The 27090-nt window shown below is 41.7% G+C and overlaps 2 protein-coding genes across 8 annotated transcripts in view; one reads left to right on the top strand and one right to left on the bottom strand.

The window, feature by feature from the left end:
• LOC105276776 (ammonium transporter Rh type B) overlaps positions 1-27090 on the bottom strand; it is a 352615-nt gene that overhangs the window by 57260 nt on the left and 268265 nt on the right. The gene's annotated exons all lie outside the window — the stretch shown is intronic.
• LOC113562074 lies at positions 1259-3415 on the top strand. The gene has a single exon (XM_026970187.1). It carries the CDS (start codon positions 2894-2896, stop codon positions 3413-3415), a length of 522 nt encoding a protein of 173 aa, XP_026825988.1. The 5' UTR covers positions 1259-2893.

Here is a 27090-nt window from a genome sequence, read left to right as displayed (position 1 = left end):
GGTACGAAATTTTTTAGATTTTTGTTCGTACTATAGGAAATTTGTCAGAAATTTCTCTTTGTTGGCCAAACCTTTGTATTTATTAACTGAGAAGGGACGGAGGTTTGAATGGTCTTCGGATTATCAAGCGGCATTTAAGCGGCTGAAGGAAGCGCTGGTTTCGTCGCCGGTTTTATCATTCTCGTGTGGAGAGGGAAGCTTTATTTTAGATACCGATGCTTCGAACCACGGTACTGGTGCGGTGCTTTCTCAGGTGCAGAATGGTGCTGAGAAAGTCATTGCTTATTTCAGCCGTGTGTTCAGCAAGTCAGAGAAAAATTATTGCGTTACTCGACGCGAGCTTTTGGCGATGGTGGACGCCGTAAAGTCTTTCCACCATTATTTATACGGACGGAAGTTTATTATTCGGACGGATCATAGTTCGTTACGCTGGTTATTGTCTTTTAGAGATTTGGAGGGTCAACTGGCGCGGTGGCTGGAGCGCCTCCAGCAATATGATTTTGAAATCTTTTACAGAAGCGGAAAGTCTCATGGTAATGCAGACGGACTTTCTCGACGTCCCTGCGTGGAATCGGCTTGTCGGTATTGTGCGAAGGCGGAATCGTTTAAAGGAACTGTTCACGAAGTCGATGTGGATCGTATCATTTTCGAGAGCAGCTCGGAGGAGTGGCGTGAGGCACAACTGCAAGATTCGTCGATTTCTACCATTCTCCGAGCAAAAGAGTCGAGCGAGCGACCGGACTGGCGGGTCGTAGCTCCGAGTGAGATGTCGACAAAACTTTATTGGTCCCAGTGGGACGCCTTAGTTGCGAGGGGTGGTGTTCTCTTCAAGAGATGGGAGTCTCCGAATCAGAAAAAGAGTATCCTTCAAGTTGTAGTTCCTCGAGGCAGGGTTAGAAATATATTGCAAGAAGCTCACGATTCACCGTTGGCGGGACATTTCGGGGTGAACAAGACTCTGGCTAAGATCAGAAAGGGTTTTTACTGGGCCACATGTAAGAAGGACGTGGAGAATTGGTGTGCCTCCTGCGAGATCTGCGTTGTGAAAAAAGGGTTGTCAGGAAAGGGAAAGCTACCTTTACAGATTTATAATGTAGGAGCCCCTTTCGAACGGGTGCAGACTGATATCCTAGGGCCGCTCCCCACCTCATCCACAGGGAATAGATACTTGTTGGTCGCAGTGGACTGTTTCACTAAATGGCCGGGAGGCCATTCCTTTGAGGAATAAGAGAGCGTCTACCGTGGCCGAGGCTTTAGTCGGAGAGGTATTTTCTAGGCACGGGATTCCCTTGGAACTCCATACTGACCAGGAAAGAAATTTTGAATCCAAATTAATAACAGAGATGACGGGGTTACTTGGCGTAAAAAAGACGAGAACTACGCCTCTGCATCCGCAGTCAAATGGACAAGTGGAACGACAACACCAGACGATCCTGAATTATTTAGCAAAGTTCGTATCAGAGAATCAGAAAGATTGGGACCGCTGGGTCCCTATGTTTCTCCTGGCCTATCGTTCTTCAAGGTAGGAGACTACGGGCGTCACTCTTGCGGAAATGTATCTTGGAGAAGATCTTCGTTTGCCGTTGGACTTGCTACGGGGGAGTCCTCCATCAAGTGTTTCGGAGAACGTGGAAACAAGGAGGTTTACTATGAAGTTGAAAGAGAAATTAGATGAGATACACCGCATCGCCAGGCAACGCTTCGAGGTGAAGTCAAAGAACATGAAGTCTTGGTATGATCGGTGGGCAAGGAAGGACTCCTTTGAGCCAGGACAAAAGGTTTGGCTATTTAATCCTCGTCGGATGAAGGGAAGAGCACCAAAGCTACAAAGTTCGTAGGATGGACCGTACGTAGTGGTGAAAAGGTTGAGGGATGTGGTCTTCAATATTCGGAGGTCTCCGAATCATAGCGGGAAGGTCGTACACGGTGATAGGCTAGCTCCTTTTTGTGAGAGACGTATTTGAGGAGGGGGGTTTAACGTTCGTAACGCTCCAAGCCCGTCGCGGTCACGTTAGGTTAAGGATATGTTAAGATGTATATACGATTTGATGCTGGTTGTGTTTTGGATTTTATTATTGTTTTAGGTGCTGGAGGGGAGGAACTCGAGAATGAAGAGGCCAGAAGTCATGGAAGGGGACTGCCTCTCTCGTGGTTTTTGACCGGGGTTTTCCCGTGAGATTAAGGCGAATGCCGAGGCAGGGGCTCGGGGGTCTTCTTAGGAAGACGCAGGGTCCCCGGAAGCTATCCCCACCTGAGTCCGAAGAACGGACGTTGACGAACAACAACTAGCCTAAAACAGTACAAGATGAAGACGCAGAAGAAGACCGAAGGAAGTCGATATAGAAGCGCCGTGTTAAGACGTCCTGGTCCGGTAACTTGCGGCAGGAGCCCAGGGTAGGACATGAAAAGGGACGAAGACGAGTTACCCCTGCCAGACTGTCGGAACGACAGTCTTGCGAGGAGGGAGGTAGTGTTGTGTCCGGGTGATTTTGGATCAGCCACCCGGTGCGGCGGGAAGTCAGCTGTTAAGCTGACAGCTGTGCGGTGTTGGATCGGTGAGTCTGCGGGAGAAGACACGAGCCTCCTGGCGACGGGTCGCTAGGGGGATAAATAAACAAGGAGAAACAACGAGTCGTAGCTTGGCCGAGGTCGTGGCTTGACGAATCGCTATCAGCTGCGCTGATTCACGAATTGTATCATAAACCGCGATCATCTGTATTGTGCTACTATAATAAATCGGCTCTTTCCTTCTACAAACGCGAGTGTCTCTTTCCTGCGAGCGCGATCGCGAGTTCTGTGCGCGAGCGCGAGTGACGCGTGTGTGTGTCGAGCGGAATACGCCGCCCGGACGTATCAATCCAAGACGTGTTTGTACGAATTCCATCACGAGTATATGGTACCTCTTTATCGTGACAAATGCAAGATCATGTATACGGATACGGATAGTTTAATGTATCATATCGAGTGCGACGACGTGTACGCGCAAATGAAGCATGATATTGCGAGATTCGATATGAACGATTACGAGGTCGATAATGCGTACCGAATGCCACTCGCAAATAACAAGGTACCCGGCTTGATGAAAGACGAAAACAACGGCGCGATAATGACAGAGTTCGTCGGGCTTAGAGCGAAGATGTACGCTGTGAAAGTGGTTGGTAAAAAAGACACCAAAAAGGCGAAAGGTGTCAAGAGTAATGTCGTATTGAAAGTGATAACATTTGAAGACTACACGCGGTGTCTGAAAGATTATACGGAAGTGACGCGACGCCAATCATGCATAAGATCAAAGTTGCATGAGGTGTACACTGTGTCAGAGTCGAAAATCGCTCTAAGTCCGTACGATGATAAACGTTATGTTATAGACGGTTCTACCCACACGTTACCATGGGGACATTATCAGATACCATTGTAAATAGGAAATAAAGGTTTTGTAATTGTCATATAGAATATTGTAAATACTTTATTACAATAGGAAATATATTTTAACCTACATTGTCCTTGTGTATTTATGAATTGTACGAATCATCAAATTCCAGCCATTTCACGTAAACCGCGGTACCTTTCCTGCGTAACACCCTTTCGAGATATATGTCCGGATTAGCAACGCGATGCAATTCGTGTTCGTAGAATCCTCCGGTGACTGGCTCGCCGCGCGAATCCTCGATGAGATAGGTCACGGGATTAGTCGTCTGCACCTTGATGATTTTGAATACCTCGGTCGTCCAGTTTGGCGTGTAGCCCTTGTCGAAGACCGTCTTGTACTTGCTGACGCATACCGGGTCACCTACTGTGAATCGCGCCGGGGCTGCAATATTTACGATGCTGTACACCGTGGCCAAGAGTTTATTCGCGATCTTGGGCGTACCATCGATGGGTCGCATACCGATCGTCCGATGTTTTCACGCGTTGTACTTTGCGACGAGCTGCTGTAGTTCGTCGATCCATCTATAGTTCCCATTGAGCGTAAACATTTTCCACATGTCGTTCTTTAGCGTACGATTGAACCGTTCCACGACCGAGGCTTTCATAGGTGAATACGTGGAATAGTGATTGACATCATGTTTCATCAGGAGTCGTTGCACGTCAGCATTGTAGAATTCCTTTCCTCTGTCAGTATGCAAATTGTTTGGACACCTTCCATCCTTTCGAAATACCTTTACAAACGCATTGGCTGTCTCGCTCCCGAATTTTTACTCTTGAGCGGTACGGCCCATGCATACTTGCTCAACACGTTTATAATTGTATGTAATTGTAGCCTTTGTTGAAACGTGAGTACGGACGCATCTCCACTACGTCAGCTTGCCACAGGTCATCGTATTCGCGGACTATGACGCGTCTTCGTGGAAAACTTCTTCTCGCCGGAGCATATAGTTCCTCGACGAGTCACCGTTTCTCGAAACTGGCAATTTTTTTACGTCCATCGGAGTTTGACGATCCCATGTTTTGGGCGATACAATCATCGACTGTTAGACGTGTAATTATATGTTTCAAACTGTTTTAAACGTCCCTGACCCGTCGGTGCCGTTCCAGACCCGTTTCTGAGCCGTTCTGGATTCGTTCGGCGCCGTTCTTGCCCCGTTCGTTAGCCGTTCGTTGACGTTTGGTTAGTCGTTTCTGATGCAGCGATAGTCAATAGCAGTAGTCGAAGGTCCTTTATTGCAGCCCATAACGCTTGCGTGTCCTTCTCGAACGCAATACTCAGCTTCCTCAAATTCTGCATGTTGATTCCGCGACATTTTAACGTACTGTTTTACGTATAGTTTGTTGACAGCGTCGGTATCAGCCTTGGGCTGCGCTACACGACGAATTTTCCGCGACTGTGCGTCAAAATCAGCAGCGTGGCGACACAACGCGTTTTCACGTACGTAGTTTCTCACTACTCCACTGAACTGATAATACGGATTGTTCATCGGTGCCTCCCTTCGTTCAAGTAATACACCAAACTTGTTGATTGGCATGTTGGTGCACACGATCGACTGATTCGTTTCATTGATGTACCATTTAATTTATAATGAGACCTGCCTCGCGAAGTTCTTCGATAATCAACAGAATCTCATTGTCGTGGGCGTTATTTCACGCTTGGTGCTAAGCTTCGAGCAATCGCAGACGATCAACCAGTTCGTTGGGATCGTTCCAGTGCACGTAATCGATCATAATGTTGTTTAGTGCCACAGCACGAGGTAATCCTCTTCCAGATCGTTTCTTCGGTACGATTGGCAGTAACGGTGCGATTACGCGGTTGTACTTGTAGACCTTGTTACTCTTTACTTGACCATGCGCGATGTGTTTGCGTCTATGCGCATTCGTCGTTAGCAGCATGCTCTTGTACGTTTGCATATCATTAGCCGTGTACATGACTTTGTTAGGACGTTTTATGAAAATCAGTTCGTAAAGACCTGGTGTACCGATGTATCGCACGCCGTCGACAAATATATTATCACAGATGTCGACGTCGAACCGTTTATTACCGAACATCATTCCATCCTGACCGAGATAAACGCCGTACACGTCATCTATGCCGCTCTCTCGATCACCGCTCAGGACAGGGCTTATGTATTGTTGTCCTAGTGGACCTAGCTGACTGTGCAGCATCTCTCGACCCTTCGGTGTTTGCAGCGTGTAATGAACGGAAGTTCGTAGCGATTCGTTCGTGGTTTCGAAATCTTCATCGGACGAGATTTCGATCGTGGATCGTTCAAACGGTTTCGACGCTACTTTAATCGGGGTAGAGGTTGTCGTGTTAAATGGAACTCGTTTTCGCTTGGGTGGTGACGTTCTCGGTGATGCGCCCAACGAGAGTTTCCTCTTATTATTATTATTATGTACCACATTAATCTCGCTCTGCGGGGATAATGTTTCACTCTCTGTGTCTTCGGTATTACTCACCGGTTCGTCTTTCTGTATGAGCAGGCTAGATGTATCGTCCGTGGTATTATTGACAAGCTTCTGCAAAGACTCGATGATCGGTCTAAAGTGTCTCTCCCACGTGGCATCTTCCACCATCTTGCCAGTCTTTAGAGCGTGATGCTTCTTGCGAATCGAATCACTGGTTTTCGCAATTTCCTTCACCATCTTCTCGCGCTTGACTATTTGTATCGCGAGTGAACATCGCCATGTTGTAACGCGGGAATAAACAATTACAGACGTTTCATCGAACACGTATTAATGGTGACTAATCATTTTATGGTATCGCAAACTCATTAAATCCGTTTCTATACCGCCCATTAGTGATCGAGCTGTCCTTGTCTATCACTACGAAACCGTACTTGCGTTGCCAACAACTGCGACACAACGCGCAAAAATCATCGTACGACATGTCGGTATTCACGTGATCGTTGTACACGTGTTTCAAGTTGGTACCATCCTGTTTAAACAGGATCAGCAGGTTCGCGTTGTCGCGTATAAGATGCTTGGGTATCTTTGCATACGTCTGACAGAGATAGAAACAGTCGACGTTCGAGTGTCGCCCCATCGCAAAGTATTCTCTCACCGTATCCTGCTTATCGCATGCCACGTCATCAAAGACGAAGATCGAGTTTGGACGCGCCTCGCTCGGTGGAATGACGTCACTGTTATTGGAGAACGTGAAATATCCAATTTTTTCAATCGGTGACAATACATTTTCCAAGTACCGATATTTGGGCTGTTGCAACGATTTCGAGTACACTTACACGTTCTCGAAACGTACACCGTACGGACTTTCCAATAAACTTATCAGCACGTTGGTCTTGCCACAATTCGAAGGCCCACAAACGATCGCGCGTATCGTGTTTGGCAACAGTTTTCTATGTCTGCGTACCTCCTTCTCCGATAGTACCCGCGTTCTACCGTCCAAATTTGTCACGCGTATCGTCAACAGTTGTCGCACGAATCGCGTATTTGCACTTGCTAGGAGGAGGGGAGTCGAACGACTATTTATAGGTGGGTGGAATCGCGAAAGCAATCAGTACTAAAATGTTTTTCACACTGTCATGTCTTTCCGATATTCGCGACTTAACCGCTGAACAGTTACAATATGTGCCGAAGATCGTTCTGTTGCGAGTGTGTGAGAACTATATCGACTACGTGTGGAACAAGCTTCCGGACCATATAAAGGCGGATTCGGAGGTGCAGACTTATCGCCGCTGTTACGAATATTACAATCAACCGGGGCAACGAACACACATCGACGGTCCGGTACTGTTGATCAGGGATTGTTACGCATGCCAGTCAGCACAACGGTAGTGAGAGGTCGAGGTTTGCTGAATCGTGCGATAAACGCGCTTCCCTTCGAACTGCACATTCCGGGCTATCAGTTTTGCGGTCCTGGAACTCGTGTGGAAGAACGTCTAGCTAGAGGCGATCGAGGTATCAATCCCTTGGACGCGGCGTGTCGCGAGCACGATATAGCGTACCTACGTAACAACGATCTTGACAATAGACACGCGGCGGATAAGATACTCGCCGAAAGGACGCGAGAACGCATTTTCGCGAGGGACTTTGAGGATTCGACTCTAAGAGAGAGAGAGAGAGAGAGAGAGCTGCCGCTACAACAGTTTGGGCAGCTATGAAAGCCAAGACCAAATTGGGCATGAGTATGAAGACGAAGATGACTATCAGAAGAGTATCGAAGAAACGAATGCTTCCGATAGCGAGACGCGGCGGTGCCACTGCTGCCGTTGCTGGGAGTAATCGGATCGATGGCTGCGGGGGCAGCGGGAGTCGCAAAAGCGGTGAATGACAACAAGGCCGCGCAGCGTCAGCTGGATGAAATGCGCCGTCACAATCGCGCTATGGAAGATCAGGGACTTTATCTCGCTCCGTACAAGCGTGGAAAGGGTATCCCGAAGAGGAAGGATGGTGGAAAAAAAACGTCAAAAAGACGATAAGAATGCCTATGGGTATAACCACCAATATACAATTGGAACACTTGGCTAATCGTATGCGCATACCGTTCTTCAGAGGTGTATTTATGCGTAATGCCCTACCGATGGACGGAGTTGGTCGAAACTAGAGCGGTATTGTGAATTGTACTTGTGAATTTGGGTGACGCGGAAGGCTCAGGCACGCATTGGATAGCGTATGCGAAGCGAGGAGATCGCGTTATCAAGAAACACGGTAGTGTCTCGCGCCAAGTATACGCGCAGCGAGACCGTACCGTGACACTATGTACGCGAAGCGACGCTTTCGCAGACACTCAGATTATTAGATCTCAATAACCGCTGAACGGATGAACTTCTGCTTAATGGATAGCTTGAGATCGAATTATATAATAAAAGTATTTTTATTTGTCTCGTACGTGCCCTACGAGCGGAGATATGGCGATGCAGTCTGAAATTGGAAAATTTCATTTAAGAAACGTCGTCGTCGTCATCATCGTCATTTATACAGTCCGTTCTTTTTCGTGGAGATGGCAGCAGCTCCGTTTATACCGACCGGCGGAGATTCTGTTGGTATATCCGTGTGACTCACACATAACGATCATATGTAAAGCCTCTACATTAGAATTGAGATATCGCGAATCTGATTGCTCTGACTTTTTGACGATGGTTTGTAGTTTTGTTTTGTTTGTAGTTGAACTGTTCAAAAGGTATTAATTACCATTTGTTTAAATGAAAAACAGCTAACTTTGCCATTTGTTAAGATATCGCGAATCCGCTTGCGCTATCATTTTCAGAATCGTTTCTAGTTGTTTCGTTTTTAGTTGAACTGTCAAAAGTTATTACCATTTGGTTAAATAAAAAATAGCTAACTTTGCCATTTGTTAAGATATCGATATAATTAAAAAATTAAAATAGTAAAATATTTAGAATATTTATCATACAGCTTATAATTGAGAATATTCACTCTTAATTCACTCTTCGTCTCTTTTTATGTGCCCTTTATAAAAACACAAAGGTGCAATCGAGCCTAAATTTTAAGTTTTATGCCTTAAAATCTCATTGTAAATTATTGTTACAAAAGAACGCTATCGCAAAGTGAAAGATGTTCCATGGGCATTGTCAAAAGTAATTGCTTTAAGAGAATTGTCAGAATCAAATATCACGGCAAAATATTGCTTGGGGTTTACATGGTTTACAAAATACAGATAATGTTTCGTGTTATGCAAATCCTCATATAGTATAAAAAATAATACTTCACACTACAAAATGTATGAAATCACAACAAAATTACCTTTTTAAAAAAAGCGCCAAGTATACGCGCCCGAAGTTCTTTCAAAAAAGAATTCTACAAAACTGATATCTTTCAAACTCGAAGTTCTTTCAAAAAAGAACTCCACAAAACTAATGATATTAACAAATTATTTTGCTGATAATAAATATTATTAATGCCGTTAATAAAAAGAAAAGAATAACATACTTCACACTATAAAATGTGTGAAATCACAACAAAATTACCTTTTTAAAAAAAGGTATAAAAAAAGCGCCAAGTATAAGCGCCCGCAGTTCTTTCAAACCCGAAATTCTTTCAAAATAGAACTCTACAAAACTGATATCTTTCAAACCCGAAGTTCTTTCAAAAAAGAACTCTACAAAACTAATGATATTAACAAATTGCGCCAACTACAATAGGTATTTATGCAAACCAGAAAATCTATTACTTTAGTTGGGTGTTTATGCAAACCAGAAAATCTATTACTTTTTATTATTACTCTTTGGCCGATATTCATTGTTGATTCTTATTTAAAACCATATTAAGTACAATTATAAGATATTTGAAACCAATCACACAGCCGTATTAGCATCTTAAGACATTACTTCAGATCGCGTCTGGAAATAAGAACGGACTATGAATATTGGTCTTTGATATTAAAGTGCTATATCCAGTTAATAATACATGATTCTGTAATGACAGTTTTGAGCACATATTGTTTTACATTACATTCAACATACAAATAAATATTGTAATATTATTATCTCCTAGTCCGCATTTATCTCCTAGTCCGTTCTTATTTCCAGATGATCTGAAGTAATAATGGCTTAAGATGCTAATGCGGTTCTGTGATTGGTTTCAAACATCTTATGATTGTACTTAACACGGCCTTGAAGATTTTATTGGAAAAATAAAGGGTATAATAATAATAAGCAGATATTTTTATATGATAAATATTTTAATACATATACATATATAAATATGTCAATACAAATGTGTTTTTTGAAAATACTCGGCGCTGCTAAACCGAATAAAAAATTCTCTTAGTATTTAAATAATCTAAACATTACAATAATTTGCTTAGACTCTAATTTACACACAACTTGCCGAAATACATAAAATATATGTACAAATGTAGTTAATTACACTTATACTATACTTAACTCTAATGTCTCACACACGCGCGCGCGCGCGTGCACGAGAGGGGGGCACACACACACCTAACTTACATAACACAATCGCCGAAATACACACACACACACACACACACATTCACAAGAGAGGAAGAGAATAAGGCAATTAACATATTGGTTCGATTTGTTGAGAATTTTTTATTTGGTTTAGCAGCGCCAAGTATTTTCAAAAAACACATTTGTATTGACATATTTATATATGTATATGTATTAAAATATTTATCGTATAAAAATATCTGCTTATTATTATTATACCCTTTATTTTTCCAATAAAATCTTCAAGGCCGTGTTAAGTACAATCATAAGATGTTTGAAACCAATCACAGAACCGCATTAGCATCTTAAGCCATTATTACTTCAGATCATCTGGAAATAAGAACGGACTAGGAGATAAATGCGGACTAGGAGATAATAATATTACAATATTTATTTGTATGTTGAATGTAATGTAAAACAATATGTGCTCAAAACTGTCATTACAGAATCATGTATTATTAACTGGATATAGCACTTTAATATCAAAGACCAGTATTCATAGTCCGTTCTTATTTCCAGACGCGATCTAAAGTAATGTCTTAAGATGCTAATACGGCTGTGTGATTGGTTTCAAATATCTTATAATTGTACTTAACATGATTTTAAATAAGAATCAACAATGAATATCGGCCAAAGAGTAATAATAAAAAGTAATAGATTTTCTGGTTTGCATAAATACCCAACTAAAGTAATAGATTTTCTGGTTTGCATAAATACCTATTGTAGTTGGCGCAATTTGTTAATATCATTAGTTTTGTAGAGTTCTTTTTTGAAAGAACTTCGGGTTTGAAAGATATCAGTATATTTTGACAGTTTTGGAAATCTTCGACCACCGAGGGACTTGGTGCGCTATCTCGGACATAACGCGGTGAAAATTGAGTACAATCGTACTGCGTATCAAACGTACGATCAGAGCATTTGCGGACAATTGTGCCTGAAATTTCTCCAGACGGTTGGCAAAATATTTAAACCACAACATTCCGCGATCGGCACTCAGTAGTCGCTCGAACATGTCGCTGACGCTTACGCTTACCGGGAAGAGTAGCACTCTCGTGGTAAACTACTTTCCCGCGATTGATTTGAGCGATGATGGGTACGAGCTCGGACTTATGGATTTTGAAACGTATTACACGATACCGAACGTGAATTCCTCGAATAATAGATTTTACTTTGGTAAAGACGACAAGGAAATTGCTATACCCGAGGGATTGTACGAACTACACGCCATAGATGAGTATTTGAAGCGTACGATTGAACGACACGTAACTGGTTCCAGTGATAATGCCAAAAACGTCGATGATAAGGAGTATCCAATAGTGCTTCGTGCTAATCACAATACGATGCGGAGCGAAATCAAGTGTGCCTATCGAATAAACTTTAAGAAACCAAACAACATTGGATCGCTGCTGGGATTCTCGTCGAATCGAATATTGCAACTGCGAAAATGGCACGAATCGGACGTACCAGTCAATATCATGAACGTGAACATTATTCTCATAGAGTGTAACGTGACCGCCGGTGCGTACAGCAACGGTATGCGTGCACACGATACACGAATTTTCGCCGCGCGTGTCACCAGGATATAAGATATCGGAAACACCTGCGCAGATCATTTACCTGCCGATCATCGCACGGGTCATTACGGATTGATGTTACGTGTTGTGGATTAAGACGGGCGATTACTTTATTTTCGCGGTGAGGAGATTACCGTCAGATTACACGTACGACGACAACGATAGTGATAGTGTGTGTAGTGTAATATGAGATGCTCGTTCTGAACGAAACGGAGCACGTGCGTGATACTTTTGTAAGAGGAACTGCGGTGACATTCGATAAACAAAAGCTGCCGAACATTGACTTTTTAAAATCTAATATGAAGAAGCTCAGTGCATCAAACGTTGAATTTTTGAAATCTTTGGGCTTCAGAGTACGAAATACCTAATCGCGGGAAAAAATGATTGACATTTTGAATATCGGAAGTGAACCAGTCTTTGACGATTGCATCGTCAAGATTGAGACTCATACGTATAATCCGTACACCAACACGATGAGATACGAATACCCATATAGCAGCAGGATTTGTATACCTTACCGTGTCAGAGCTTTCTGTACGTCGAGGGCAAACTAACGACAAACAGAGCCATTGAGGGCTCTAATGTGGTATTGGGGAATAATTGCGTGGCGTTCATGTTCGATGAGATACGCTACGAACTTGACGGAGTGGAAATTGATCGCAACAAAAATGTTGGAATGACTTCGATACTCAAAAACTATATATTGTTAACACTCGATAGAGGCGTGACCCTGGGTAATGCCAGTTGGGATACATATATTGATAATGTGGACGGAAACTTTAATTTTTGCGTACCACTCTCCATGTTAGTGGGATTTCGCGAGGATTACAAACGCGTGGTGATCAACGCTCGTCATGAGCTGATTCTAATACGATCGCGCAACGACAACAATATTCTACTGGGCGATCCCGCCCTGGAGCCAAAGATTGAGCTGCTCAAGATACAATGGCGAATGCCACATGTGTTACTGAATGAAGTCAATAAGCTATCGATGTTACGAGCCTTGGAGAGCGGACGATATCTGAGCATGACATTCCGATCGTGGGATCTGTATGAGTTTTCTCTACTACAGAGCACCACCAAGCACTCGTGGACTGTCAAGGCCGTGACTCAGCTGGAGAAACCGCGATACGTAATCTTTGCATTGCAGACTGGGCGTAAAAATGTAATGTCCCAAGACGTTACTATATTCGACGACTGCAAATTAACCAACGTGAAATTGTATCTAAACTCGGAATGTTATCCATACGACGTCCGGAATTTGGATTTTGAGAAGAACAAATACGCCATCCTTTACGACATGTATTCACGTTTTCGTAGGGCGTATTATGGATGCGACTGCGCCGAGGCATTTTTGACCACTACCAACTTTCTTTTTCGCGGTCCTTTCGTGGTTATCGATTGTTCGCGACAGAACGAGTCGATCAAGAGTGCTACCGTAGATGTACGATTAGAGTTTGACTGCAAAGAGAATATACCTGCGAATACTACCGCCTACTGCCTCATAATGCACGATCGCGTGGTCGAATACAGTCCATTAATCAACGTTGTGCGCAGAATTGTGTAAATTGCATCGTCAGCAGATATCTCTCTTTATAACTACGGATCGTTGCGAGTGTGGCCATTAATCCAGGGAAACTCGTCATGTCCGTACCGACATTCGTGGACCTGCAAGGCTTCATCGTCGGCAGAAACTTCGTCGTGAAGGAATTTGCCGCTCTCAGCGAGGGATGTATTCTCTCGCACTACATCTTTGAACCCTGCGGATCGTGGTACGATCTCTTAAAATCTGAGAGATCGCAAGCGTCCTGGTTAACGGCGAATCATCACGGACTATCATGGGACGTTGGAACGGTTCCGTATCGATGGGCTAGGCGTCTGATCACGAAGGCGGTGGTGGGCACGACGGACAAAGAGGATGATGATGATGAAACAATACCCCTCGTGTACGTCAAGGGACACGAGAAACACGAATGGCTGCACGATTTGCTTCAAGACGATGCGAGAAATGACGTATTCATCGAGACTGTGGATGTGGACTACGAAGATATCGCTCCTTTACATAAATTAGATATAGTGAATACATTTCGATGTGGATACCATGTCAAACATTGCGCCTTACAAAATGTATTCAAACTCTACAATTGGTGGTCAAACCACCTGAAATAAACTGCATTCATTATTACAACTTTTGTGTCTGCGTTTTTATTCAATTCTGTTCTCCCCTTCTTACGGAACTCTCCATGACATCATCGCACACGTCACGGTTTTCGTTGCGGATATTGATATACGAGAATATCAATTTAATCGCGGAGAACGTGCTTTATCTTTGCTGACTATTTTCATCATGCCGATAACCCTATCCAAGTTCCTTTATGGGCCTCCATCGCATCGTGTTAGTTTCATTCAGTACAGTTTGAATTCGTCGAGGTTCTGGTGTAGTCAGTGCAGTTCTTGTATAACGATACCTCGCGACCAGCGGCCTAGGACGTGGAGGCACTACTCGAGTTGTTTTGCCACTGGCGTGCGGATAACGTATCCGCAAGAAGCGGTAAGTACCGTATAACATTGACACGAATTCATATATGTTAACACACACACACACACACACACACACACACACACACACACACACATACACAATACATGACACTCGCATCTCTGTACTCCACTTTATATTACACCTTAATTTGTGTTCTGCACTTTTGTTTTAGTACCTACTGGTGGGTATTAATGCGCTGGTAGAGAACGGTCGCTGCAAGCTGCGGCTTCTTTTCCCCGAGACGGTAGATTTTTTTTATCATCGATTAATAACATCTCCTGTTAGCATCGTATAATGTATTTGTTTATTTCTTTTCAGACCGTCTATAGGTAGGATATAGAGATCGACGGATTTATAAAACGTGATAGGTTGAACTTTGTGCGATACTACCGCCGCCACGTGCGGCAGAGTGATCGAGATTACTATGAAGAGAGATGGACAGCTACATGGGGCCAAGATATTTTTCATCTACGCCGCTTATTTAATGAGGAGCCGTTAGAGGAGGAGGAAATTTGGTAGCAACCATTTTGTGCGTTACTCATATATATAATATACATTGGAAGAAAAAATTTTCTGGAAAGAATGGAGTCGAATAATGTATTTTTATTATTTTCATTAATTATATATTTTTAGCACGTGCGAAACGTGTCATCGAAGGCTGCATCGGTTACATCACGCACGTGGACGCGATGTACTTTAACATCCACTCATCCGATTTCATAGTAGCCGGACGTCGGCGCTCGCGTTTTGTTACCGCGAAACACGTCGCGACGTGTATAGCGAAGAGGGTATCGGTTATGTCGCGCACGTGGATGCCCCTCCTCCGCCCGCGGGCCCATGTCAGCGGAAGTGCCGAGATGCTGGATATTGGTTCCTTAGTAACGAATGCTATCATACACATTCCATCACGCCACCCCAACACATGTTGTGTACAATGGGGGTTTCTATTACATCGCGCACGTGGCTCCCCCCTTCCCCCTCCGTGAGTTAGGTCAGCAAACATGTCACGGTCCCCTCCCTCCCGCGGGTTAGGTCCGCGAAAACCCCCTCTCGCGAATAGTCCGCTATCCCCCCTTCCCCCCTGACTCAGCCCCTCCTCAGATCCCTGAGTTAGAATCTACTATCCTTCCCTACTGAGATAAGAACGTTTATTCGCATAAGAAATACAAAAGCTCACAACACGTCTTGTCGACAAGTTTTTTTAAAAGATCAGTCGCCAAGCAGATAACTCCTTGCAGCTCCTTTATGCCGCAACTCGGATGCCGTTCACAACGGCGGGCGTAACAATATATTACATATTGCTTATCAAGAAACACGGTAGTGTCTCGCGTCATGTATACACGCAGCGCGAGACAGCACCGTGAATCTTTTACGCGAGTCGCCGAGCTGCGAGTACCCGAGATTATCAGATCTCAATAACGGCTGACTTGGTCAAATTCTGAGTAGGCTCAATCGATAACTTTGGTGTGATTTGCATAATAAAAGTGTTTTTATTTTTTCGCTACGTGCCCTACGAGCGGAGATATTACGACGCAAAGTCGCAATCGCGAAATTTACGTGTAAGAAATGTTATCGTCGTCATTATCATCGACCATCGAAATTGTTGTACAGTTGATACTTCTGCCGCTAGTGATATATCTAGTGTGGTGGTCGGCTAACACCTGTAGTCTTTTATGCGAATGCGTGGGAGAGAAACACGTTGGTACGAAAATAGTCTTTTATTTTACGTATCACAAATTTACCACAAGTCTTTAATTGCACAGAATCAGTCTATATGGTTCGAGAATACAATAGCTCGTTAGCACGTACGTAACCGGTGTATTGCAAGATGATTGAATAATCTCAGGCAAACGGTAATTGACGTGCGCAAGGAAAGAAACGTTTGTCACGGGTCGATCTGAACGCTTATTGGTTCGTGCGTCTAGGGGAAAACGGAATCGCTCGCATGTGTCGCTACATTACTCCCCCCCCCCCCCCCGAGTGACTCACGCGGAGTGAGGCACGAAAATAATGCGTTTTCGAATTGCTGGTGGATACGTTCGTAATTCCGGAGACGGCGTCTCCTGCTCCGTTGATTGAGAAGTGGTTAGCTCTGGTTGTTCCGGAATGATTACTTCCATGAAGACCGGTTCAGTCGTTCCGTAGAGATGCGAGATGTTTGTTCGTTTACGTCCATCTCGAACACGTCGTCTCTTGGTCAGCTTTTGATCTCATAGGGGCCGTGATACGGAGACTCGAGTGGTTTGCGCGTGCTGTCAATTCTAATAAATACGTGTGTACAGGTAGGGGAGACCGGGGCTCGTTGGCACCATTTTTATAATTTCGTCATTCGACTCTTTAAACAGCTAATTATAATAATGAAACTGTACTAATATGATAGAGCAAACCTTTCTCTACATTTCCATGCCAGAAACGATCCTGTATACTGCATAGTTTTTTTGTAATGAGAGATACGAACGTATTGCATTGTAGCCAGCTTGCCCCGATAGTGGGGTAAATTGACATACATCACGGTATAAGTTGGCTATGCGTCGATAATTACAACAATTACAATTAGATTTGAGGTTACATTATTATATACACGCATAGAATTGTTTTAGCAGTCTCATATTATACATATATAAAGTTACTTACAATTAATCTTCTATGTATCACTTTTATGTATCACTTCTAAATACTATAGCAATCATAGGATCGTAGGTATGTTCTCACTTCTCAGACAGCAACAATACATAAACGTACCTAACCTAATGCTATGCTAATGCTATGAGCCAACATACCCCATAAAATTTGAGCCAACGTACCCCAGCTCTATGTATATTTAATTTAAATTATTTTATTATAAATAATTATTGTCATTATTCAAAATAACATGTGCTAACAGTAACAGAAACATTTTTTTTAACTAATAATGCGATACTTAGATTTATTCTCTCAAGCTAAAGAATATTAATACGAAAGTTTGAAATGCTCAAAAATTTACTTAGCTGCTCTTGAATCAGAATGTTCCTTGTTTTTATTATAATACTTTTTTGATTTAAATGAAACTTTGAGAAAAGTATCTACGTTATGAAAGAGTTATTTTGAAGTAACTTTCTTATAGTTTTTTTTGCCACAAATACATTAATTGAACGCAATGCCAACTTGCCTCTTGTGCCAACAAGCCCCGGTCTCCCCTATACAAAGTTGTATGTGCGAAGGGCTTACGCTTTGAGTGGTGTGCGGCTGGAACAGGGCGAATTTGCCGCATATATTGTCGCAGCGGTTCGAGGAAAAACTGTGGCTCTGCCTGAACGTCCTTGTCGAGGAAAAATTCTCCGGGAAGCCGTAGCGTTGTACCGTACACCAGTTCAGTTGAGGTCGCCTTTAAGTCGTCTTTCAAACACATACGCAGACCTAATAATACCGTGGGTAATACATCGACCTATTCCTTTTGACCATGGCACATGATTGCAGTCTTCAAAGAGCGGTGCCATCTTTCGATCATGCCATTTGATGCAGGATGGTATGCCGTGGTGCGAATCCTCTTGCTGCCGATGAGGTTGGTCAACGCCTGGAAAAGCGTTGATTCAAACTGCGTACCTCTATCCATGGTAATCGTAGCTGGAGCACCGAAACGTGATATCCATGCGGAGTAGAATGCCATCGCCGTGGTCTGAGCATAAATGTCGGCGACAGGAATGGCCTCAGGCCAGCGTGTGAAGCGGTCAATAATCGTAATGCAGTAACGTTGACCTCGTGATGGTAGCAGTGGACCGATTATGTCTATATGGACATGTTGGAATCGTGCGTCTGGTACTTAGCCCAGTAAAATTAGACTTGAAAAGGGCAAAACTAAAAAAATTAGGAACAAGCTGAATTTCTATGGAGACCTTTATTTCGATGTTCTAATGAAATCCTGAAAAGTACCCTTAATTTGACCCATAGGGTTTTTTTATAGGGGATGAAAGGGGGTAAATTTTAGTTTTTTGCCATTATCTCGAAAACTTGATAGTTTTCGAGAAAAATAGTTATTATCAAAATTGTAGCTTATAAAATTCTCTACAAAAAAGGTCATTATACTTTTTTTCGTACAACTAATCGTTTTGAGTAAAACGTGCGGTAAAGTTGCAATGTCTGTAGTTCGTAAAAAACGTACTCCTTTCCACACCACCGCGGGGGTAGAGTACTGGATGCGTTTTTTTTATGTGGTGTCCCCGGTAGGCCTAATCCACATTGAAATGTGCTAGAAAAAATTTTTTTTATTATTCGGTCTCTTCCTCTACATTTGTTTCCTTTGAAGCTTCCTCATCTTCCTCAGTAATTTCCTCAATATGTTCTTTATCTATTGTTTCTTCTGTTTCTTATATTAAGAAAGTCATTGGATCTATATCGTCGTAAACATCCATATTGCTTTTTGTTACTTCAGTCGCGACGTTTAAACAAGATTGTCCACGACAGTGCCCGCATACCGCAGAACAGCGAAGACCTATTTTTCTACAGCTACAGCTCGCGCTACAACAACGTAAAACTATTTAAATATTTAAATATTTAAATATTTTTTTATATATTTTGATTGTCCGTGGACAATCTTGTTTAAACGTCGCGACTGAAGTAACAGAAAGCAATATGGATGTTTACAATGATATAGATCCAATGACTTTCTAAATACAAGAAACAGAAGAAACAATAGATGAAGAACATATTGAGGAAATTATTGAGGAGGATAGCTTCAAAGGAAACAGATGTAGAGGAAGAGACCGAATAATAAAACAATTTTTCTAGCACATTTCAATGTGGATTAGGCCTACCAGGAACACCACATAAAAAAACACAACTTTTCAAAATCAAAAGAAGGCTGTTCACTTATACGTAATCTAGTACGCGGTGGACTTGAACTTGAAGACATACTAGGACCGTCACTTCACGCTCCCTTTTCGAAATGAAGGCAGCAATGCTACTCTTCCGAACATAGTTTCTACGGCAATCAATATGAACTTCAATGGAAGTAGCATCACGTAAATATTCTATTTTTCCATCGTTCCTTTCTTTACTCGCGTCTCGCAAAGTTTGCATCCCACGCTCAACCACGACCATCCGATAAAGGATTAGAACAAATGAAACACATTCCTTCCATTTTGGCTATTTCACAGAAATATTGTAATGAAAATATTTATAACACGTCCGATGCGATTATCATGAGAACTTCTTAAAGACTGGTTGTACCATCTAAAGATATACTTCAAGCGACACAAACACACTAACACACATAAAACGCAGGTAGAGAACGCCCTTCTCTTTGTGTGCCGGATAGCTGCTCGTCAAGGTCGCACGAGGGTTCGAACACAATAAATAGTATAATACTTAGCTTTCAGTTTGTCTGTAGATACTTATAAAATCTTTTTCGACAGCAGAATATTTGTAATATAATTTTTCTGCACCTCATAGTCACATAATACTACAATGATGTGCACATTTTCTCTTTCAGATATACTTCACTCTATATCTTCGAAACGCTTGATTCCACGAAAAAAAGTATAATAACCTTTTTTGTAGAGAATTTTATGAGCTACAATTTTGATAATAACTGTTTTTCTCGAACAATTGATAGTTTTCGAGACAATGGCAAAAAACTAAAATTACCCCCTTTCACCCCCTATAAAAAAAACCCATGGGTCAAATTAAGGGTACTTTTCAGGATTTCATTAGAACATCGAAATAAAGGTCTCCCTAAAAATTCATCTTGTTCCTAATTTTTATGAAGTCAAAGTCTAATTTTACTGGGCTAACTGTGATGTGTTTCGAAACGTTCCGGTGGATCTTATTCCGTTGACAAGGAAGACATTCGCGCGCCCATTTGATAATGTCAGAATTCATTTTCGGCCAGACAAAACTGCGTTGGATAATTTTTCGGGTAACTCGTCCACTCGGGTGAGACAGACCGTGAACAATATCGAACATCGTTCAGCGCAGGTTGAGCGGAACATATGGTCGGACATCATCCCCCGATACATCACAGTATAGAAACGTGTCTGTACCTGGCGTAACTTGCGAAGGTCGAGCGTAGTTTTATCTTGAAGTAAGTGCTGCAGTTCGTCATCCTCGGTTTGATGAGTCGCCAGCTCATCCGTAGTAACGATCGTTGGCATATCGATGGCGTTGATTCTTGATAGCGTGTCGGCGATTGTGTTGCTGTCTCCTGAGACGTGAATAATCTTCGTCGTAAATTGGCCGATTAGATCAAGATATCTGTGCTGACGCGGTGTAGCTTTCTCTGATCGTTGCTGGAAGGCGAATACAAGTGGTTTATGGTCGGTGGCTATAGTTAGTTGTCATCCTTCGATTAAGTAACGAAAGAATTTGATGGCTCTGTATATCGCGAGGAGCTCGCGGTCGTAAGTACTGTAGTTTGTTTCCGCCGGGCTCAATTTTCGTGAAAAGAAACCAAGCGGTTGCCAGGTATCTCCGTAGCGTTGTTGGAGTGCGGCGCCCACCGCTGTGGCGAATGCGTCTGTCCGTAAAAGCAGTGGTGCATTTTCTAGCGGCTGAGCCAGTAACGTCGCGTTCGCCAACTGTGTTTTGGTTACATTAAAAACCTCCTGTTGTCGCGTCCCAGGGAACCGGACGCTGTGTCGTTTTCTTGCGTCTTTGAGCAAGGCGTGCAGCGGGGCTTGCACGGCGGCAGCGTCTTTAACGAAACGTCTGTAAAAATTCACTAATCCTAAAAATCGTCGTAGTTCAGTAAGATTATTAGGTTTTGGATAGTCACGTATCGCTTGGATTCTAGCTAGCAGTGGCTCGATGCCGTCAGCACTAACTAAATATCCCAAATATTGCACTTTGTCGGCTCCGAAACAACACTTGGATACATTTATAGACAGGCCGTCGTCTCTGAGTCTTTCGAATACTAATCGCAGGTGTTGACGATGCTGTTCTTCGTTGAGCGAAGCAATTATATTGTCGATGTAACAGCGTGCGAAGTCTAATCCTCGGAGTGCTTCGTCCATTACACGTTGGAATGTCTGCGCAGCATTGCAGAGGCCGAAAGGCATTATGTCGAACTCGAACAGACCGAAAGGTGTAATCACTGCTGTCTTCGAACGATCCTCTGGAGTGACTGGGACTTGATGATATGCTCTGTCCAGATCAAGCGTTGTGAACACATGGCAGCCTTGGAGATGATACGTGAAGTCTTGCAGATGCGGTATCGGATAGTGGTTTGGTACGGTGACCGCATTTAATCAACGATAGTTACCGCAAGAGCGCCATTCACTTGTTCGTTTTGGAACAAGGTTAGCGGACTGGCCCAGGGGCTGCTCGACGGGCGGCAGATACCCTCAGCCATCATCTACGTCAACTGCTCGCGTGCAGCTCTATATTTCTCCGGCGCCTGGCAGGCTCCGCGATCGGTGGGCCTCGTGTCTCGATGTAGTAATATACGTGATGCTTAGGCTTGTCTCGGTTAGTTATCACAATGAATTCGCTGAGTAAATCTGCGTATCCGGCAGTACGATTAATCGTGGGAATGGCGTGTGATGGGGCGTGAACGAGCTGTCCAACGGAACTCATTTTAGTTTTACTATCTACGAGTTGACGTCGTCGTAGGTTGACCAACAAGTTGTGATCCGGGCGGCGGATTCCGCTCGACGCACATGCTCGCGAACCGCACTCGCTCACACACTCGCGGAGACACTCGCGCACAAAGAATAACACTCTTTTACAAAGGAAACGATTTATTATAATTAGAGCAGCGGGATATAGCATGCGTTCGTCGATGTCAAAGTCACTTTCGATTCTGTCTCTTTCTTGTTGTTTTCCTTGGCAACGCGCGTCTTCTTCCGACGGCCGATCCAATGACGCTCAGCTGATCGGCAACTGACCGGCTCTTCGTTATGCCGGGTGGCCAACCCGGACATAACAATATATAGGGTATCTCACTCTATCTTATTTTATATTATATAGGGTGTCGACTTTTGATTATAATATATATAGGGTGTCCGATTACAGATGAGTTGCCAGAAGCCCAATACGCACTAACTTTCTTAGTTACATGTTTAAATGCTCATTACAAAATACCAATGCATATTACCTTATTCATACGTTAACAGAAGAAGAAAGAACAAACTTATTAAAACAAAGTCTTGTAGTATTACATGAAGCCAATATACATATCATATCTATTACGATGGATGGGGCTGCTTCAAACATCAGTATGCTGAACAACATGGGTGCTAATTTGGCAGTACAAAATTTAAAACCATATATTATCCATCCAATAACTAAAGATAAAGTTTTCATTCTTCTTGATGCTTGCCACATGCTAAAACTCGTTCAAAATGCATTTGCAAGTACGAAAGTATTGTGGGATAAAGACGGAGGAATTATACATTGGGACTATATTGAATCATTAATTCACTTACAAGCAACTGAAGGACTTCACGCAGCGACAAAAGTTCGTCGTCGACATTTAAATTGGTGAAAAAATGAAAGTTTCAATAGCAGCTCAAGTGTTAAGCGCAAGCGTGGAAAATGCATTAATATTTTGTGAACAAGATTTACAGTTATGTAAATTTGCCAATGCTAGTGCTACAGCAAAATTTTGTTTTCAAATAAACAATATATTTGATTTACTAAATAGTAGAAACCGTTTGTGCAAAAATCAATCCTCACAATGTATAACGAGACAAAATTATGATGAGATCTGCAAACGAATAGATAGTTATTGCGATTACTTGTAAGGCTTAAAAAATGCTGACTGTCGTATTCTTCAATTTAATCGCAAGTTGGTTTTTTTGGCTTCATTGTGTGTATGAAAAACATTTTGCAGATTGCTAAAAGTCTGTTTCTTGATAGTAACTATAAATATTTACTAACGTACAATGTACAAGTTATCTCAAGACCATTTAGAAACTTTCTTTAGTGCTATGCGTAACCGTGGAGGATTTAACGACAATCCAACAGCTCAGCAATTTATTGCTGTTTATAAACGTTTACTGGTTCATGAAGATGTTGATCTTTCCAAATGTGCTAATAATACAAAAATAGATGAAATAGATATCTTAAACATATGTGCTGCAACCAATACTGAAGGTATAGATAATGTAATGTATGATTCTACTGAAACGCAAGATATTATTGAAGATAAAAACGACCATGATTATCTTTTTCATAACATTTAGCTATGCAGTAACTATATCGAAGATGTGGTTGGATATATAGCTGGATTTATTGTGAAAAAAGTAACTAAATTTATGAACTGTGAAATATGTTTATCCGCTTTAACTTCAAATAAAAGTTTATCTTATTTACAAAAAAGGAAATGTTACGGTGGTTTAACTTCAGCATCAAAATATGTTGTCACAACTTGCCTTATTGTTGAAAAAGTATTTTGAACATATCGTAACTTGTTCAATGTAAAGAATGTTGTCCTTAAATTACTTACAAAAGCAATGTCTGAAATTCTTTTAAATATTTTCAATAATAATACTCATTTATTTGATCCGAGTCTATTGCGATCACAGAGAAGTCAATTATTAAGAATAATTCTTAAAAAATATTTCAATCTGCGTCTTTACCAAGAAGGAACATCAAAAAAACATACAATTAATAGGATAAGATCAACATACACTAAACTCATATTATTTAAAAATCAATAACTATTTCTTACACTTCAATAATTATTTCTTACATTACACTTCTTACATTATATTATATCATTTTATGTGTATCTGTATTGATTTATGTCATATTCTATTTAAGTTATTTTATAAAATGAATTGTGACAGTACGCCTTTCCACCTCAACATCGACGTGATACAACTCACCGGGAGTTCTTGCCATAATTATTAGAATCACTATAGTATAAGGCAATGTAAAATTATAAACGGAGAATCTGTGCAACCTCGTGTTGTAAATGAAATGAAATATGAACTCATAGTCCAGCCGATTATATATCTAATCTCATAAGAACTGTTTTATCACCCACCATCGGAGTGAGAGGGGCGATCGGTGCGGTGGAGGAATCCCGGCGAAACTGTGGAGGCCACAGAAGGAGCAGCAGGACCGGTCATGCAGGCCATTCGAATGCTGCTTGTGGACCGAGTCCGAGAGCATTAACTGATGTACCATCGGAGAGGAGGATTTGACGATTCGATCGAGATGAGGATTCGATTGAGGGTATGGTCGATAATCGAACGGAAGCGCATGCGTCAAAGTCCCGAATTCAGCGTTGTCTCTGCTCGCGCGGGAGAAAGCGAAATTGCTCACTCCAAGGGAAAGATTCAGAGAGCAAACACGATATTATAGTTGTAAACGGCGTTAGATCCAAGAACAGACTCTAATTCCCGGGGGTCGAGCACTCGGATAGTCGGATCGCCATTTTATAATTGTTCGTCAGTGGCATTAGGTTATTTGGCATTTGGCTTATTTGGTTTGCCGAGGAATTGAACACGGATATGATTGTAAGTAAGGAACTTATATTATCCCGTCTCAGACAATCTGTAGTTAAGTCAACATCATAAAATCTGCACTTACTCGTTATTATTGTTATTATAATAATTCATATTGTGGGTCTCTCCATCGCTACCACCCCTGAGTGAAAGAACTATTAATAATTTTATTGTTATCCACGCCTTCACAGATATGTTGATTTTAATTGCGTTGCTATAGTTCACCGTTGATTTTAATAGTTATAATAAATTTGCCTTATACAATGGAATGAACGCATTTAGTTCCTTTACTAATTTTTGTAAATTAGTTGGCGCCCAAAATTAATCTCTTTTATTTTCTGAGCCCTGGCAGCAATGGACCCTGCCGCGTCAGGTGTAGACTTCTAATTCGATAAAAAAGAAAGTCTGTCTCAGAATATTACATAATGTCAAAATAAGTAGCTCAGAGCCAAGCTGGGTGTCCGTGCTGTGTTATTTATCCGTCATCAAGTATTGAATATTACATATTCTATAAAATTATATAATCTATAATATTATATTCTGTTATATTATAATATTGTATTCAATATTGTTCTAAAGTATTATATTTTAATTAATATTGTTATAACAATGTGTTCGGTATCTCCTGGATGTCTTTACGTACATTGGTACAAGTGCGCCTCTCTACGTAATCGTTTGTCCCCGATCGTGGCGCTGCTAATCCTTCCGCCGATCTGCGCTTTTTCCTGTTCCGTTTTTGTTTTACCTTCCGGTTATTGTTCCCGCTCAAGCAGCACGTACGTGGCTCACGATCGCGATCTTTTGTACGCGTTTACTAATAAACAAGTTCATACGAGTGTGCCGGCCCTTCATTACACGCCTCGACCCTAATACAATGTTATAATTGATGTCAGAATCTTTTATCATTAAAAGATATTTTTTTTGTGTTATGAAAAATACTTTATTGAAAATATATTTCTGCAATATGCATACACAAGAATTTGTTTTATTTACATTTATTTGAAATCCCATTTGATTGCTCAATTATATTGTTTTTCTTTCAAAAATAAAAGATTCGTATAGTTTTAAGAAACATATTTTTCAAATATTATGTTGATAATAAAAATAGCGTCACCAATTATATATTAAATTAAATTTTGCATGCTATGTTCAGTATGTTTTGTCTATCTCTTGTTTTGGCATCTTCTCATAAATGCGAATTTATATATTTCTGAAATCTCACTGTAAAGTCAATATCATATTTATTAAATTCAACATGAAATTAAATTCAATGCGCTTGGTTGTCCACAGATAACTACGCTTATGCATATATTTTCTTACAAGCGAAAATCTTCTTGCGTCTACGCTAATAGTTGTCAATAAACGACTGCGCACTCTATCTGCGCAGACAAAGACAGAAATTCACTGATGTTTTGCCTCTCTCTCCGTTCTGCCATGAACATGCATGCTGAGTCTATGGCCGGTATTCATAGTCGAATCTTATATTTAAGACCGTCTTAAGTTTATCTGAAGATGCTGTATGGATCATTTTATTGGCTATGGAATATCTGAAGATACACTTAAGACGGTCTTAAATATAAGATTCAACTATGAATACCGGCCTATCTTATATTTCTATGGTACAGACGGTGAAACATTGGCTGCATTCAGCAGACTCAACAGTTGAGCAACGTTACTAGATTTTCCGCTGATACTCAATGTTGATTTGTTGGTTCTAAAAGTTAGAACCAATTATGTTCGATTGCTACTAAGCGGTTGAGTCTGCTGAATACGGCCATTGTTCTCTGCATGTTGTATCCGTTGGGCTGCATTTGTGGTTTTATACCGTGTGTCATGGCTGCGTCCAATAAGCGTCCACAATGCGTTGTGGCATTTTCACGTTAGCACAACACGTTTTGGTCGATTATCAAAAGAACCTCAACATGAATTTCACTTTGTAGCCTTTTTGAATATGCCATAACGCGTTATGAGCGTTTTTGACAGTGCCACGACATGAATTTCGCGTTGTGGTTGAATCTGAGAAGTAAGAACGCATTGTGGTTGGTTTTTTCGCTCAGCGAGCGTGTTCGGTCTTTGAGCCTAACATATATATATAAATTCATACCTAAATATATACCTAAAAATATTTATTTGTACGTAGTAAATAATACATATTACATATAAAATAATGCAAAAAAATAAAA

Source organism: Ooceraea biroi, chromosome 6 (assembly GCF_003672135.1).
Source record: "Ooceraea biroi isolate clonal line C1 chromosome 6, Obir_v5.4, whole genome shotgun sequence".
NCBI lineage: Eukaryota > Metazoa > Arthropoda > Insecta > Hymenoptera > Formicidae > Ooceraea > Ooceraea biroi.
The sequence above is the reverse complement of the archived record's forward strand: the minus strand, read 5'-3'. Positions and strand labels throughout refer to the sequence as shown.

What these genes read in the sequence shown, in the direction of transcription:
- LOC113562074 (XM_026970187.1), top strand. Translation starts at nt 2,894, where the DNA reads ATGGTACCTCTTTATCGTGACAAATGCAAGATCATGTATACGGATACG.